This window comes from Pocillopora damicornis, chromosome 8 (assembly GCF_964200805.1).
Source record: "Pocillopora damicornis chromosome 8, jaPocDami1.2, whole genome shotgun sequence".
In the NCBI taxonomy this organism is placed as follows: Eukaryota; Metazoa; Cnidaria; class Anthozoa; order Scleractinia; family Pocilloporidae; genus Pocillopora; species Pocillopora damicornis.
The window spans coordinates 6520547-6538122 of NC_142677.1; the positions used below are offsets into that span (position 1 = coordinate 6520547).

Genomic DNA, 17576 nt, shown 5'->3' on the forward strand with positions numbered 1-17576 from the left:
GTACTTTTCCAGATAAAGCTAAGTTACTGATGATAGTTTTGCATTAAATGTCTTCCATTGAGTTTGGAAACTGTATCTCTAAGGCGAAGAGTAGATTAGAAAGCAAAGAATGGTTTGAAACAGCTTTCATCCCAACAGGAACTCACAACTGGATGGCAGGTTGAAAGCACAAATTTTTCGGATACAACAGAATTTTCCAATTACTCAGCTGATATAGGTATTCAACAGTACCTTTTTCACTTGCAAATCTAAAAAGAAAAATTATTTTGTCATGTTCTTCCTGAGATTGCCAATGAATCATTCTTGGAAGGAAATTTAGTCAAGACCATCAAAAAATATTTAAGAACATTGAACTCAACCAGCACTTTGTATAACTTGTACTCTTTAATTTCTTTGGTTTACCAAAACAAATTTTTTAATTCAAACATATCTTTTATATTTATCAAAGTTCATCTATTTAATGGAAAATGAATTTAACTACTATATAAGTCTGTTACAGCCTAATAATAAAATAAGATTACTTTATGAAAGCTACAACAAAATTGATCCAGTAACATAAATAAACTGTTCCTTTGTATTAGAAAGAATAAATTCTATAGTACCAAAATTTTATACTTCTAAAACTCTTCCCTTGGCTGACAAAACTCTGTTACAAATATTTATTTCAAGTTCATCAAAATTTCACTCAATACTCTACCAGTCATAAATAATACTGAAAATACTTATTCTAATTACACTCATGGTGATCAAATTTTTAAATAGAAACAGTTATTTGTGTGGACAACATAGAATATTGCTCTGAAAAAATTAAATAATTCCCTCCACCTTAGTAGATTATAAAAGTTCACCTCATTTCTTTTATTTTTATTTTTTTGGCGGGTTGTGAAGAGATTATAATGTATCGCCAGCGAAACAAAACCTCTTGAGAAATCCGCATTTGGAAGTGATATAAAGCATGCCCCTCTTAACTAAGTGATGCCCAAATGAATGTTAATATTAATTGGACTAACAACCTGGCAACCTTGGTTTATGCATGACCAAGAGTATCTTTTAGGACATTAAAATGACCCAACAAGGTTACAGGTTTATGCATGACCACAAATATCTTTTAAGATATTAAAACATGGTTAAAAAGTATCTTTTCACAAGTGTAACAGCTTCCTTATGCCAAGTGCAAGAAATCTTTTCCACATGTTGGACAATTTAACCTGAAAGAGATACAAATTTTCTTGAAAATATATAACTACAAGTGTCAAAGACAAACTCCCTTTGAAGGCAAAGCTAATGGTTTACCCCAGTTGGTGCATCAGTTAAGGCTAACAGCAGCCATTGACTTTCAATATCAAGTTGATATAAAGGAGTAAAAACTGTTCATACATGTAGCTCACTAAATTTGAAGTTTATTTAGGTTTGTGATACTCATGTTCTCAAGGAATATGCAGTTTTATGTTATGTATGTGTCCTCACACAGTGCTATAACTCAGCTCATGCTAAAAATCTGGGCCAAGTTGTATAAAGCTCGTATAATGCTATCCATCAGATAAATTGCTATCCTGTGGATAACTGATAGCAAAACGGATAGCATTATCCTCCTTATAGGGTTTTATCCAGTGGATAGGGTTATCCAACCTTTGAACAACTGGGGCCTGCAGGAAGCAAGAGCTGAAATTCTTGATTTTTCCAGGGGTAAAAGAAAAGGCCAAAGAATGAAATCTGTGTACTCATATAGCCTCTTATTGCAAATGTTGGATGAGAAGTCATAAACCCCCTAGCAACTCAAACTCTAGTTTCCCTAAGCCCAACAAGAGCTGTGTTCAGGTGACAGGGTTCAACTGAAGGCTGTTATCCAAGAAATCTAAAGGTGCCCACTTTGTAGGAACTATTTTAGAAGCAAGGTTACATAATTATTCCAACCAGAAATAAAAGGTAAGGTCCCTGTGGAATCTGGGTTCAGCTAAAGCACAGTTCAATACAATCTACACCCCTTGTCACTTCAACTGCAGACCAACATATACTTTTTGTAACCTAAAATGTTCATTTTTGGCTAGAGCAACATATATGCAGAGCATTCTATAGTACAACTGCTTTGATAGAATTCCACTGAAAGTGGTGTCAGGTGACAAGCTTAAGTAAAGAAAAGAAACCAAATCATGCCTGGAAGAGAACGTATTTATGAGGAGGAGAGCCATAATTTAGACCGAGGGCAAAATGCATGTTTTTTTCTTTTGAAATGTTTACTTACATGTTGAAGCGAATTGCTGCAATTACACAGTCCTTGTGTGCCTTATGCCCGCATAGAAACATAATGCACTGTCCAATGACTTCCTAAAGATAAGTGCAGATATACACACAAATTTTAACACTAACTTTTCATTTCCCCTCACAATACCTCTACTGAATCAAACATCGAAGTCTTGAGGATAAGGGGATTGACTCCAACTGAAAAGGATTATGATTAATTGTTAGACAAACTATGCTTGTCGGGGGTTTTAACAAGTCTTGAGCTACACAAAAAAAAGCTCCAAGGTATATGTAAGCAGCTGATAGCAGTTTGATCTTTACTCTAATGTTGTTAGTTTCAAAAAATGTAAGCAGCAATTTTGTAGTTGCCAGCTTTTCTTGAAACCCCTTGAGGTCAGGAAAGGATCTTGCCTTAAAAAAATTATTAGCATACTGATCATAGGGTCTAAAGGGTTAATGACAGAAACAACCCACAGTGAGCCCTCCTTTTCCTTCATGCAAACACTAACAAACATCTGTTGGAAACAACTGGAGCTGTGTCAATCATTTTAATGAGAGAAAGTTGCTCCTGTTTAGAGGTGCTTCTATGCTCAGGTATAACTTTGGAAAGCAAGTACTCAGTATTTTCGTAACAAAAACTATGGCTGCTATCTTTGATTTTAATGGTTGCGGAAGGCTGGGAAACGAAAGACATTTGTACTTAAGGGGTAGATCACTACATTTGTAATTTTTTTGCAAGAATACAATACCTCAAAGCAGTGGCAACATAAATCCACACGGTTCATTTGGGGACAATATCCAGGTCCACTGTGTTAACAAAAAAAACAAAATTCACATTGAAGGAAATCAACAACTACTAAACAGCTCTTTTCTGAACTGCACATAACATTACATGGCATATGCCACACTGTCTGTTTCATGACTTTGGTAGCTAAAAGTTCTCCATCAGTTGCCACAATGCTTAGAAGATTTCTGACATAATTTTGGTAAAGATGTTAAGATTAAGTGGAAATAATTTTTTACCCAAGCAAAAGATTAAAAATGTAAATTAACAAATTAATACTGTCACACTGGCATATAAGCCACACCTTTTCCCTAAAATTTTTGTAACAAATCAGGTGTGGAGCTTATCCACAAGAACATCTGGAAAACATTCCACAAATTTGCATAAACTAAAACAATTCATCAAAAATTTCTTAGTCTGTATAGCAAACTTATAAAGACTTCATAAAAAAAAACAAGCTGGATAGAAATTTATCATTGCTTTTGCCAGTTTGGTGGCCCCTAAAACAGCTGTTTTTGTTTGTAAGCATAAGCTTATATTTTTGTTGAGTAATTTGTTAAGGGACCTTCTCATTGGTCTAAAGTTGCCTTAGCTGCCTTCAGCAGCTAAATGTTACTTAACAAGAAACCTTGCCATGTACTGCAAAGGAAATTGAAGCTTCAAAAGCAACTTATATCCAGTACTCTTTCTCCTGATCTTGTGCCTGGCTATTAAGCTGTGAGCAACCCAGCAATTACAGGCAAGGATTCAAAGTAATCTCTGTTTTTGATGTTATTAATGGTGCTGTTTCAACTTTGTGTGCATCTACATGTTCCTTTGATGAAGCAATCAAAGTAAAGTACCTTCTTAAGGTTCCACTTGGGATTCTTTCAATTTCTTTTCAAAAACATTTCACCAAAATGGTATATGCAGCCAAGCCCTATGAATGCAGCTCATATGCCAGTGCTTACAGTAAAATACTTAACGAGGCCAAACTTTCGAAAATTTTCAACAACTTTTGCTCACACTCTGTAAACTGACTCATTAAAATACTCACCAGTAACGGTGCCTATAACACACTTCACAAATGGGCATAGAATCTGGATCATCCTGTTGACAAAAACAAGAGAATTAAAAAAATTTATTAAAAATATTAGTAAATAAAACTATCTGAAAAAGAAAAAGAAAACTAAAAACAAAACCTTTTGTAAAATTGGCAAATTAAAGTTTTAAAATGGTTCCCAGAAAACAAAATGAAAAAAAATCCTAAAAGGCTTACTGCAACATTACATGACATCTGTGTACTACAAGTGAATATTTAAACATTTGAACATACTGATATATATTTTCTTTGTAATGGTCTTTGGATGTTTATGCCACACCTTAATTTTTATTCTCACAGCTAGTTGAGAAGAAAGCAGCATTATCACAGTTTAACTTGATTTCTGCAACTGCTGAACTGCTGAACGCATTCTTACAGCAGATTTAGCAGCCAAAAATGTTTCTACTTGCAATTCATGGAGACCAAAATGGTCACAGCCTGGCACACTCTTTTAATTAATGCACTCACTCTGCAGCAAGAACACCATCTCCTTGCAATTCTTTCTCTTTCCATACTTGTAGATGACCACCTGACTATGTCATCTTGCTCAGATGGCATATTATGTTGCATACAGTGCACTTCATTCTGCTCCCGTTGAATGAGGTGATTTTGAGTATTGCTTGCTTCAGCACTGCTTGTTGTATAACCTCCAAGGAGAGGGTCTGTTGAGTGCTGGGCAAGAAACTCGGGGTTAATTCCGCATGCTAGTGTTTCATGGGGCAGTCCATTCCACTCATTTGCACCATTGGATATGCCTTCCATGTCTATGCACTCTGCAAAGAGAGAGAATCAAAATTTAAGAGGGATATAACAAAACCAGCCAATCACTTTGATACTTAAACAGATTCACCCACATGATACAATTATCTTTCAAATTCATTTCAAGTCAACTACCTTGGTTGGTCATAGGGATACCAACACAAACACTGAATTTCATATCTCATACAATTAACAATTACTGTTTCACTCACAAAACTAATGATGAACACCTGTAATATTTTGAGACCAAAAACTATTTGAAAGAGGTGCAAAGAACACTGTTTTGGGTGGCTTATGATGGAATATCAAATTATACCTGAGTATCACAAGGAAAGACAAGACAATTTTAAAGGAGGAACTAGCAGTCTATCAAATGTCAATAAGGGCTTCTTTTCCACGCATCTCTTCAATTATTACCATGAGAGCTTCCCACATTTGGGTTCTTTTATTCCCTATTGGCTAATTTATCTGGACCCAGAAAGAATCATTTGAACTACTAGTACTTGCGGTATCCTGAGTTTCACAGATGTAAAAATGAAAATTGAAGATGAAAAGATATCAAATGCTAAACGTTTTAGACTTCAATGTCCCCTCTGAAGATGGAAAGAAAGGCATTTATTTGATTCCAGATTGCTGATCTCAGAAAAATGCATGGATTTTTACAAGTACCTACTTTGCTCTAAGATTAACATCTAACATTTATCGTAATATTATTAAAACTACCCTAAACATTGCCATATAAACTGCACTCACAGCTAAGTAACTCCTCCAGTTTGGCAACTCAGATTTTAGAAAAAAGTTTATGACAAGAAATCACAAGTGGAGTCTCAGGAGAGCTGTTTTGATTGCTTCATTGAATGTGCATGAGCATTGTGTCACTAACATCAAAAACAAAGAATACTTTGAATACTTTCCTGCAATTTTAGTTGTATTATAGTATGAACATCACATCTACCAACTTATGTTTGATCTAACTCTGGTATTGTTCAACCAATATATTTTTTCATACCTGTTAGACTTTCAATATAGTTTTACATAAAACATTAGGAAATCTTGCTATCATTCTTTGGTTCATTAATAACTTAGAAGCCAGGCATTTGAACAGGAGAGAGGGTACTCGTCTGGTACAACTAGCTTTTGATGTATTTTAAATTTTCAATGCAGTACATGCCAAGATTCCTTGTGAAATAATGTTTAGGAGCTTAAGGTTTAAGGTTAAAGTGGTTGTCTCTCCATAGAAAGGAATTTATTCTTATGATTATGAACAAAGGACTTTAAGTAGCCACAAACTTGCAAAAAGAGGCTCGGCTTCTCTGTCAGTGTTTACCGTATTTGATTTAATGAAATTTAAATTTGCTGAGCTTGTTTTTTTTTAGTTTTTAACATACTAACAACAATTTTCAATAGTTATATAGAAAAGGGAAAATCCAACATGGATCATTTTCTTTTGCCCAGAAAATATGAAAATTGAACATGTTGGCCTATTATTTAATATTGAATAATTAATAAATAAATGCTAATATCTGTGGATAAAATGTTTCTAGAAGAAGTGATGCTTACCTGGCTCCAAGCTCAGTTTAGGAGTCTCTTGAGGCTGTTGTAGCCAATGATCTGTGGTCTGCCTTCCTCCATGTTCTGGTGGTGGCAGAACACATCTCAATGTGCCTGTCCGGTCCCTCAAGTGGTCCCCATTAGAAGCTCCATGTAAGGAAAACCCAATAGATGACCCTCCTCCACTGCTTAGCTGTTCATGTATGCTTTTGACATGAGATTGCCCAATCGAGACCTTTTTATCAAGCACTGAACTTGAGGGGGCTCCTGGAACAGTTGATTTCGGTTTAGCACCAGTATGCTCCCATCCATTTGCACAGCTTGAACTGGTACCATTCACACCTATGAACCCTGCAAAAATAAAAGTAGAATACAGTAATACCAATTGATCACTTTAACATCCCTTTACTATTATTCATTGTATCTATGTTGTTGGCCAGAGAGAAATGTTACCCATCATTTGATCAAGAGAAAGGGTACTCGTCTGGTACAACTAGCTTTTGATGCATTTTAAATTTTCAATGCAGTACACGCCAAGATTCCTTGTCAAATAATAGCTGTTTAATAACAGCTGTTTAGCTGTTCAAGGGAGCTAAGGCAGCCTTAAAGTGGTTGAAAATTAAGTCTCTTAACAAAAAAGGTTTAATGTCTCTCCATAGAAAGGAATTTATACTTATGATTATGAACAAAAGACTTTAAGTAGCCACCAAACTTGCAAAAAAGGCTCTGCTTCTCTGTCAGTGTTTACCGTATTTAGTTCAATGCAATTTTCAATTATTATAGTTATTTAAAAAAAGGGAAACTCCAACATGGATCATTTTCTTTTGCCTAGAAAATATGAAAATTGCACATGTTGGCCCATTATTTAATATTGAATAATTAATAAATAAATGCAAATATGTGTGTGTAAAATGTTTCTGGAAGAAGCAATGCTTACCTGACTCCAAGCTCAGTTTAGAAGTCTCCTGGGGCTGTTGTAGCCCATGAGCTGTGGTCTGCTGTCCTCCATGTTCTGATGGTGGTTAATATTGAATAATTAATTAATATTGAAAAATCAATATTGAATAAATAATAAATAAATGCAAATATGTTGAATGTGAATTGGCAAGTTTGTTTCTCTTTTAGTTTTTAAACCTTTCACCCTAACATCACTATGTACATTCTCCATACTGTTCACTAAACATCTCCTGAGCTGCTGACAAGGAGAATTTATCTAACAATCAAGAGCTTCTTCAATTGGTGATCACTTCCTTTATCCTCATAACCTTAATATTTGATTCAGGGGTGATATGGTAAGGAGAAATTAGATGCCAGTCACTCTCAGGGGATAAAGGGTTAACATGTCAACATCATTTTCGATAATTATTAGAAAAAGGAAAAATCTAACATGGATTATTTTCTTTTGTCCAGAAAATATGAAAATGAAACATGTTGGCCTATTTTTTAATAATTACTAATTAATAAATAAATGCTAATATCTGTGGATAAAATGTTTCTAGAAGAAGTGATGCTTACCTGGCTCCAAGCTCAGTTTAGGAGTCTCTTGAGGCTGTTGTAGCCAATGATCTGTGGTTTGCCGGCCTCCATGTTCTGGTGGCAGTGGAACACATCTCAATGTGCCTGTCAGGTCCCTCAAGTGGTCCCCATTAGGAGCTCCATGTAAGGAAAACCCAATAGATGACCCTCCTCCACTACCTAGCTGTTCATGTATGTCTTTGACATGGGATTGCCCAGCCAAAACCTTGTTATCAAGCAATGAACTTGAGAGGGCTCCTGGGACAGTTGATTTGGGTTTAGCACCAGTATGGTCCCATCCATTTGCACAGCTCAAATTGGCACCATTCATACCTATAAACCATGCAAAAATAAACGTGAAATACAGTAACACCAACTGATCACTGTGATCTTTTCACAAAACTTCTTCTACTATGTTCATTATACCTATGTGTGTTGGTCGGAAAGAAATGTTATCCATTAACTATCTCATTAAAATTCATATTTCACTTAAACAATGCATGATGATGAACATCTGAAATGTTTGGAGACATGCATGCAAAACAAAAATAATAGATGAAGGAGGTGCATAAATTAGTCCTATGTGACTTCTGATACCACATCACCTTCTCCACAAAATATTTTTACTTTGGTTGGAAGATTTCTCTGGTTCACTTGAGAGGGATGGGGAGACCAGTAAATTATGCTGACCATATTATAGGCTGCAAACAAATTTCATGACTCCCTGTTCATTACATGAATGTAGCACCCACTAGAGGAGAGCAAGAGGAAGAAGAGGTAATGCTGTCAAAGGTGCAAAGAGAGTTCTTCCAGATGGAAATACACTGGGAGCAGTGTTACAGACCCAGTCAATTTCAGTTTATCATTAACCTGATACATACTACTACATTCCACATTTCTGAGCTCATTTTAACAATTTCATCAGTAATTTCAAGAGTTATTCAACTATGCAGACGATGAAGCTGTTTTGTCCAAAAATTCCAAGATGACTACCAGTTGCAAAGGTAACAATTGTTATGACATTCAAAGGGTTAAGAAAAATAAAAAAGAATAATCTAAATACATGTAGATAAAATGTTTTAAGGACAAGCTAAGCTTACCTGTACTTTGCATCTTGCCCTTACGTTGTTTTTTTGACCTGGTGATTAGTGCTTGAATTGCCTGGACAGCATCTTGCCAATTATTCTTTGTCAGTGGTTCACTCTGCTCAAAATGACCTTGCTGAGAGTTCATGAGATTACCATGAAGACTTCTCAGAGACATTCCAAGCTGTTCTCCATGCTCTAAGTCAGTCTCATTACTAGAAGTGCTTGATTCTTCAAATGAAGCATTAGCATCCTCCAGATCTGCATGCTGGTTTTTTTTTTAACAAAAAGGATTTAGATTCTTCATAAAAATTACATTTGTGAAAGTGGATCTCTCTAAAGCTGTGTTATTATTATTCATGTAATATAAACTAAGATTTACCAACTTAAACAAGATCACTTGAATGATAAATGAAAAAGAAGTAAAATTTCTAAATGCATGAAAATTAATTTGACTGGAAACTACTGTATAATAAATCTTTGTCTATGTGATGAAAACTGTATCAAAAAGCAAACATCAGACAAGAATTGTACACTGACATCAAGAAAACAAGTCAAGGGGAAGTCAGATGAAGTAGAGGAAAAACAAGACATCCAAAAAAGAATTGTACAGGGTTAAATGGTATACTGTAATTTGCAAAATGAAACAAAATGAACTAAAATATCATAATTTTGCTGGTATTTGAGGAACGAGAAATGCTCAAAACTTCATGACACCTGGCCAGAGGGATGAATCGGTCAATTCACCACAAGAGCAGATTGGATACACAATCTAGCAAACAACCACCATCAAAAGTGCAAAATGAAAATCCCAGAGGCGTACTTTGTGAAATCTTCCCTTGTAAGCTTTAAATAGTAGACATAAATAAGTGGCAAATGACAACAACCTTTTTTTCTTTTATTTTTTGTTTGTCAAAGTATTTACACTAGTGAGTAGTGCTATATCTCATTTGAAAGAGGACAAAATAAGCTTTGCAGAAAAAAATATTTTGCCTTCAAAACTCCATGTATTTTAAATCATGCTAAGAAAATGGCTTACAATTTGCATAAATTATCAGACAACTTTTGACTTTGAAACAGCCTGGGCCTCAGGGAGTGGAGTTACAAGGAAACATTTCAAAGATAAAATATTCCTTATCTTATGAGCAAGACGTCCAGAGAATCTGGCTGAAAAAGAACAAATACAGAATTAATTAGAATTTTTTTCCAAACTGTACCCCAAAACCATAAAAATTGACCCAGATTATTGAAAAATTTATTCCTCACCAAGTATTTACACAAGGGAAGTAAGCTATACCTCAATTGAAAAAGCAGTAAATAAGCTTTCCTGACATGCATGTTTCCTCTCCAAGAAAAAGGAAACAACCTCATTGAATGCTTTCAAACTAACACTAATTAGCATAAAATATCATCGAAATTTGAACTGTGAATTAAGTGATACCCAAATGATATAAAGTAATGAGGCAAAAATTAACTGAAAACGTTCCTTGTTATATGGGCAACATCTCCATAAAAACTGGTTGGAAAATAACAAATCTGATATGTGGTATTTACACATATTTAGTGAACACTGATTGAAGTACAGACAAATAAGTCTTACCTTAACATCATGTCCAAGCCCAAATTTACTAATCCCTCTTGCAGCATCTTTCCCAATGTAAATGTTGAAGTCTACAGTGCAACCATTGGAACTATATTTCTTTGTTTGACTTCTGAAATTTTGCCTTGAAACAAGGACAAATGAGATAATAAACCTCAAAATACATAAAACGCAACATATATCAAAAGTCTTTCACTTGCAATGCACCACCAGTATTTTTCTAGAGTAAAACAATTCAGAAGGGAAACCGGAAACTGTCATTCTATATCATTCCACTCATTCTTGAGCATAATTTGTTTGATTTGTGAATTTTCGGCATGTAACAAGTAGAACCACATCTAAAAAACATACAAAACATAAAAGATAAAGTACAGGTCGATATATATACAACTATCGTTTTAAAAATAAAAGATTTTATTTAATTTAGTATGGATGCACACTGCGTCATTCGATCTGTCATCGGCTGATAACTTAGGCCGTTGCGTTCTAACATTCCATTAAATATTATTTACTCTGTCGCTTTAAAATCATGTTTGATCACAATATATGTTGCTTTACATTCACAAATATACATTTACAGGTTTGTCTCAAGGCAAAAAACAAGGATTCGTGCGCGAAAAGTAAAAGTAAATGTTTTAACACCACATGCGTCACGCAATTAAATACCGCAAGAATGTTTACAGATTACTTACCTCGATTCTTCGCTAGGATTTTCCAGTTTTCTGTCTAATTCGGATTCCTCACCACTAGACATACCACTATGCTCACTTCCATCGTCAAAATCATCTCTAAAGCCTTAGCTATGCTGTATCTCTAGCATTTCGCATCAGGCGCCATCGTCGCAGATTGAAATCGTACGCAAATAATTTTTGGAACGGGCTCCCGAGGTCACGTTTGGAGCTAAAACTCGCCATGTGATTGGCTTAGAATGTCTACATGCTACAGTCGAAATTTCAGAGCGGTGGGATGTACTACGAGCATTTCCGAAAAGGTCAAAGTCATCGTGCAATTTTGCACGATCGGCCCAAGGGGGTTGACTACGAAGAGTTTTAGAATCAATATTTGAATGCGTGACATGTCACATCCTGTGACCGAGAGAGAACCGGAAGCCTCACACATTCCTCCTCAGAGGGAAAACATCATCGTAATCTCATGCCATTTTCCCTTTATACAGTAAAAATTCTTCGATATTGGACAGAGATCAGAAAAAAGGTTAAGGTTGGGGGTTCAAGTGTTAATACTAATTGGTATTATTTGCTAGGTTGCGTATGCAAATACTGAGCACTGTTTCGCCATAAGTACGCTTACATGCTTGGGGTGAATTGAACTGTGACCTGACCGATTCGCAAATTTAAGATTTTCCTTTCGCAAATTACAGATTTTTAGTTCAATTCGCAAATTACAGATTTCCATTTCGTTTCGTTTGGTGTCACAAATGAAAATAAGCATGTAAAAAATTACAAAAATCTATCTAATCCATGCCTAACGTAATACTCATTTTCCATCTATTAGAAACAAAGGAGAAACAAATTGAGTTCACTGGATTCGAAGGCTGAGGAAAGAAAATATGTTTCCAATGTCCTAAAGGCAAATGGCTATACAAAAACTTTTCTCCGTAACTGCCAAAAACCAGTTACAAATAGTAACGCTCTTGATGAGAGGGCACAAGCGCAAGCATAAGCATAAGCATAAGCATAAGCATAAGCATAAGAAGCTTATGCGCTAGTGAGGACAACCGCGACATAAGCATAAACATAAGAATATCAAAACCTTGCGTTCTTCTTATGCTTAGGCTTATGCTTATGTCGTTGTTATTTCCAGTGAGGACACGGTTAGCATAAGTATAAGCATAAGAATAAGCACAAGACTACTAGTCAATAACTAAACACTGGGTCCCAGACTGCTCCCTCGGGAAACAAAATGGCGGGCAATGCAATAGTTGATGAAAAGCTGGCATAATCGGTGAGAAAATTCCCGATCCTCTATCACAAATCATCCAAAGATTTCAAAGACAGACACAAGAAGGAAAGAGTATGGGAGGATGTGGCGAAGGAGGTCAGTTTTCCGTCAGGTTAGTCATTTATGGATTATTTTCTTTCTCTAATCAGTTTGGATTTCGTACTGGTAGCGCGTTTGAACAAGCTGGACTTAATGTTTTTAATGATTGTCGAATTAGTTGTTTTGGCGTTTTAATCACAACCAAGGACTCAGGCGTAAGAGGGAAACGCTCTGGAGTATGGTTTCTCGGCAATGAACGATTGTAATCAATTTAATTGGAAGAGTCTGAAGGAAGTTCTCCTTTGTTTATGCCAATAATAATAGTCTAAAATGAAGATGACTGACTTTAAATAGATATGAAATGCTTATGTGAACGTCGGATAAGCGATTTCATGGCTGATAAATGACCCTTGTAGTTATGAATATGAGGATAATTGTACATTCATTAAGCTTAACTAAACTTAAGATATATAAGAATTCTATTTGCCATATTTACACTGATTTTTTACTGTGGTTTTCCTGGGTGTTTTTTTTATAATCTTTCCATAACAACCCCTTGATTAGTATGGCGGACAGATACAAACTCGTCATTCATTTCGTTGCGTCTATTTGTATTTTTGTAGGAAAAGAGGCAGAAACAGCATTCAGAAATTTAAGAAATGGATACAGTCGAGATAAGAAGGGGGTCAGGAATGCTACGGTCAGTGGAACAGGAACAGATTCTGAGACAGATGCTAAGAGAGAAACATCAGAATTGTTTCTCTATTTGAAATGGCTTGAGCCATACATACAACCACGAAGTAGTACAAGTAATTTGGTAGTGATCAATGATGACAGTGACCTCACAGCTGATAGCACTGATAAAGATATGACTATCTATGACAGAAATTCAGCAGAACCTGACAACAAAGTGATGTTCAAGTCCCAGGTAAGCGTAATAGGGCAAAGGATGATGTCGACAGTGCTGAGTTGGAATTCCTTCAGACAATTGGAGACAGGCTCAAGGAAAAGCCAACACAACCCCAAAGAGATGAAGAAAGCATTTTTGGTGATTTGATTGCATCTCAACTTCGTCAGTTGCCATACCATGAGAGGGTCATGGCCAAAATGGAAATAAGCAATGTGGTCTATTCTCGTTTGTTAAGAAAGAATTCTAACCCTAGCCCAGGTTATTTAGCAGGTGGATTTCCAACTCAAAAGCAAAGGAGTCATGACATGCCACAAGTTTACATTCAAACAAATGTTAGGGAAACAACACCACCTCCAGCTCCATCTTTTGCATTAACAGAAATGCAAAGTGGAGATAATCATGTATTTACCCAAGGATGTTTTTTTCAACAACTTCGACAGTCAGAAAATTGATAAAACATGTTCACAATAATCAATATCATATTTAAAAGTTGTTGTTAGACTGGGTTCTTCTTTTTAAACGTGTTGCTTTGTAATTGCCACACAGTTGAGAAAACAAGACAATTACATCATATGGAACAGTAAATGTTCATTAAACATTTCTATTTAGCTCTTATTTATCTGCCTGATATTGTATCTACAGAATTGTATTCAAATGATTTATGGAGCTCATAAGCACATTTGTTTGTTCTGTAAAGTAAGCAAGATCAGTTATGCTATATAATTTGTTGAAGAACGTTTATTACTATAAACTGTAAGGAATATTACATTTTTATTCTTTTCTGCTTGTCACAATCTCTTCAAAGGTAACTTAAAAAAGGTGTGGAAACACGTTTATGGTTTGAGTTTTAACAGATTTTCTTGTTCTACTAGACTCCTACATATTACCACAAACTGACATAATAAATAGTGTAAATCAGTCCTCTTTTTCTTATGCATGCCACAGGAACGACTCTCCACTTGGTAAATAATATCAGGTACCACTTTGCTTTCATTATCCTGGAGGATCTTGAAAGATCTTAAAGGTCATGTAAGGCTTTTCACCAGGGAGTCTGGGCCATGTACATGTATTTTACAGAAAGAGAAAAAACACAATGGTAATGCACAAGTTTCTAGCAGACAATGTACCAGTGATCTCAACAATTGCAAATTCTATGCTTTAGAAAATTTGTCCTTCTCACTAACGATTTGGCCTCTACTTCTTACATGATTCCATTGCCAAGGGAGGGATCCAGAATCAGAAACAAAATATTCCATCAATGTCTCCTGGACTTCAATGGCTGAGTTGGAATATCTTCTGCCCCTCAGTGGAGCAATGTCAAACAGTGCCCCTCTGCTGTCATTGCAGACAACCTGGTGCCACTCCCCTGGTCTTATATCACCACTTCCATCTTCACTGTCAACAAATCCTGATGGGCAGTGGGATGCACTGTTAGTTTGTCTCAGGTAATTATGTAGGCACACAGCTGCTTTGGTAATTTCTCCTGCTGTTTGCACTGAGGCCTGAATTGGACGACCAAAAACACGCCATCTTGCCCTCAAAATGCCAAAAGTATTCTCAATGACACGTCTAGCTCTTGACAAATGATAATTGAAAATTTGTTGAGCTTCTGACAGCTTTGATCAGCCTGGAAATGAACATTGTAGCCATGTTTTCAACACAAAGATATCATCCCCAACAATGAAGTATGGAATTGGTATATCACAATCTTCTACTGGAGCTGGATCTGGAACACCTAGACTATTATTAGCAAAGGCTTTTCCCACATCTGAGTTTTCCAGTACTCCTCTATCATTGTTGCTTCCATAGTCTCCAATATTAATGAAGTTGAAAATGTAGTGAGCGTCACAAATGGCCAGTAAAACAATGCTGAAAAAACCTTCGTAATTGTGATTACCTTCTGCTATGTCCTCCCAGTCATCAGGCAAACTTGGTGCTCTCAAATACTTTTCATTAAGCACCTGCCAAACAGCACGGACTGTTTGTCTACCAACACGATAAAAGAATGACATTGACTGTTGACTATTCCCAGATGCTAGGAACCTTAAAGTCAGGGCCAGTCTTTCTGTGGCTGAAACTGACTCCCTTAATTTGGTAGTATGCTTTGAGATGAGTGGGCTGACCTGAGAAAGAAGGTGATCAAAACTTTCAGGTGACATGTGCATGTATCTGGAAAATAATAATAACAATAATAATAATAAAATGCTTATATAGCTCAAACCATCCATTACTTTTCCGCTTTACAAAAATTGTATAGTTAAAGCAAACTAAAAGAAAACAATGATTTTCACAAGTTTGTTGATGCTGTATTGTGCACAATATAGTTTAACAGTAGTCTTAGTCTTCTACCCAGCCTCAAACTTAATAGCCGTTATTTCCTTTAATTGCTTGGTTTTTTTCCTGGCTACCTTTCATTTTGTGAAGTTTGCTTCGCAGTAATTTCAAGAATTCAGAACCACCACATCGACTATTTTCCTTATTTAATTCACGGCTTACTAATTTGTTTTCCTTTGCATTAGACTATTACATACGTACTTGGTTTTTAAAGATTTGTAGTGGATATATTAGAGGGAGATAGACAGGATACAAATTGATTATTTGGTCTTACAGGAATTTAATTAAACAAGTAAAATGTAGCTCACCTAAAGTACAGCTCACGATCACCAAGTCGAAGTTCCCGTACAAGATTGTGAAATTCCCCACATCTTTTGCGATTACGAAAGATTTCTCGGACCCAAAACCTTTTAGGCTTTACATTACGTCGTTTCTGTCGTCTGCGCCGGCGTAAAGTAGCAACAAGTGCAAGAAGCAACAAGAAGTCCTCTTCGTCCGCCATTTTGAATAGGTGTACTGGCGAGAGGGAATGGACACAAAAATACACTCTACGCATGCCTGTATGCTTATGCGCGTTGTTCTTACTAGAGCATGAGCTTCTTGTGTTTATAATTATGCCAAAGCTTGCGTCGCTAGCGAGGACCGGGCTTTAAATCGTGATGATGGCGGTCTGCTTCCTGACGCCTATTTACACCTCGTCAGAAAAAAGGCCGCTAATTAGTGATCATATAAAGGACCTCTTGTTGCAGCGTTTTGATCACCCCCGATGAAGGCACTAGACAGGAGTTTCGAAACGTTGGGTCTATGAATTGTAACTTCTTCGGTTACATTCATTGTGGTCGATTTTTATGTTAATATCATTGTTATTATTGGACTTTTTCGCCTTAAAAAGCCTCCTGAAGTATCCATAAACCATACGAATGCGATCGTTTTCTCAACTACTTCACGATTGCCATCGATCCACCATCGATACTTTGAATTACAGATGACAATCCATCGCACGTATTTTGAATTTTCTTCTTTTCTTCCCAGTCGCATCTAAAATGTTTCGAGGTTCAATATGAAGTAAAACCAATAAAAGTAAGGAACCAAAGAAGTATTCAAACGGCGGTCAAATGCCATCAGAAATCAGACAGAGAAAAGACCGACTTAAAATTTCCCCCGATTGCAGTGGTAAAAGAGAAAGATTTCTTGGCCTCAAATTGCTTTCCTTAATTTCATAAGTGCAACTCCGGTACAGGTAAATGAAATACGGGCAAATTATTGTGATATGAACATTTGGTGTGTAATATTGAGATACAACCTTGACTCTCACCTGACCGACGAAAGACAACAAATCGCCTTCGCGTTCAACATCTTCAGTCCCAGACAGGGTTGCTGTCAAGTAGTTGAATAAGTTATCAATTAAAAAATTATTTCCTGATAGCTTTAATTTGTGTAATCACAAATAAAAAGGTGTTAACAGGCTCACCTTCACTATCTTCCTTTTGTAATTCATCGTCGATTGCTCTGAAAGTGGCTTCCTTTTCTCCAGACATCGTCACTGAACAATATGGCGGATGGGTAAAACAAAAACAACAAAAACAAGCCGTAACGGGGGGGGGGGGGGGGGTGGAGAATAAGAAGCGCAGAACAACAACTACACCTGAACACTAGGCATAAGGATCCTGCCTACAAAATTCCCGCAAGAAGCCGCATTGGACAGAAATGATTTTCTG

The 17576-nt window shown here is 36.2% G+C and overlaps 2 protein-coding genes and 1 pseudogene across 5 annotated transcripts; 1 reads left to right on the plus strand and 2 right to left on the minus strand.

Moving 5' to 3' along the window:
• Nucleotides 1–365: 365 nt before the first annotated feature.
• LOC149041152 (uncharacterized) lies at nucleotides 366–17441 on the minus strand. Of its 3 annotated transcripts, none has more exons than XM_089214513.1 (11): nucleotides 17330–17441; nucleotides 17174–17235; nucleotides 9032–9284; nucleotides 7932–8264; nucleotides 7354–7428; nucleotides 6426–6767; nucleotides 4575–4879; nucleotides 4062–4114; nucleotides 2991–3048; nucleotides 2243–2325; nucleotides 366–1208 (listed from the first exon to the last, which is right to left on the minus strand). In XM_089214513.1, the coding sequence occupies exons 1-11, from the start codon at nucleotides 17394–17396 to the stop codon at nucleotides 1163–1165; spliced, it is 1677 nt and encodes a 558-aa protein (XP_089070639.1). In that variant the 5' UTR covers nucleotides 17397–17441; the 3' UTR covers nucleotides 366–1162. The 3 variants fall into 3 exon arrangements, with proteins under 3 accessions (XP_089070639.1, XP_089070640.1, XP_089070641.1); XM_089214514.1 differs by lacking the exons at nucleotides 17174–17235; nucleotides 17330–17441 and adding exons at nucleotides 10617–10740; nucleotides 11309–11657 and having other exon boundaries at nucleotides 9032–10183; XM_089214515.1 differs by lacking the exons at nucleotides 17174–17235; nucleotides 17330–17441 and adding exons at nucleotides 10617–10740; nucleotides 11309–11487 and having other exon boundaries at nucleotides 9032–10179.
• LOC149041153 (uncharacterized) lies at nucleotides 12399–14100 on the plus strand (annotated as a pseudogene). The gene is made up of 2 exons (XR_016189146.1): nucleotides 12399–12687; nucleotides 13238–14100. The product of XR_016189146.1 is annotated as an uncharacterized LOC149041153 (transcript).
• LOC113671216 (uncharacterized) lies at nucleotides 14248–16557 on the minus strand. Its single transcript, XM_089214516.1, has 2 exons — nucleotides 16167–16557; nucleotides 14248–15693 (listed from the first exon to the last, which is right to left on the minus strand). The coding sequence occupies exons 1-2, from the start codon at nucleotides 16412–16414 to the stop codon at nucleotides 15147–15149; spliced, it is 795 nt and encodes a 264-aa protein (XP_089070642.1). The 5' UTR covers nucleotides 16415–16557; the 3' UTR covers nucleotides 14248–15146.
• Nucleotides 17442–17576: the final 135 nt, after the last annotated feature.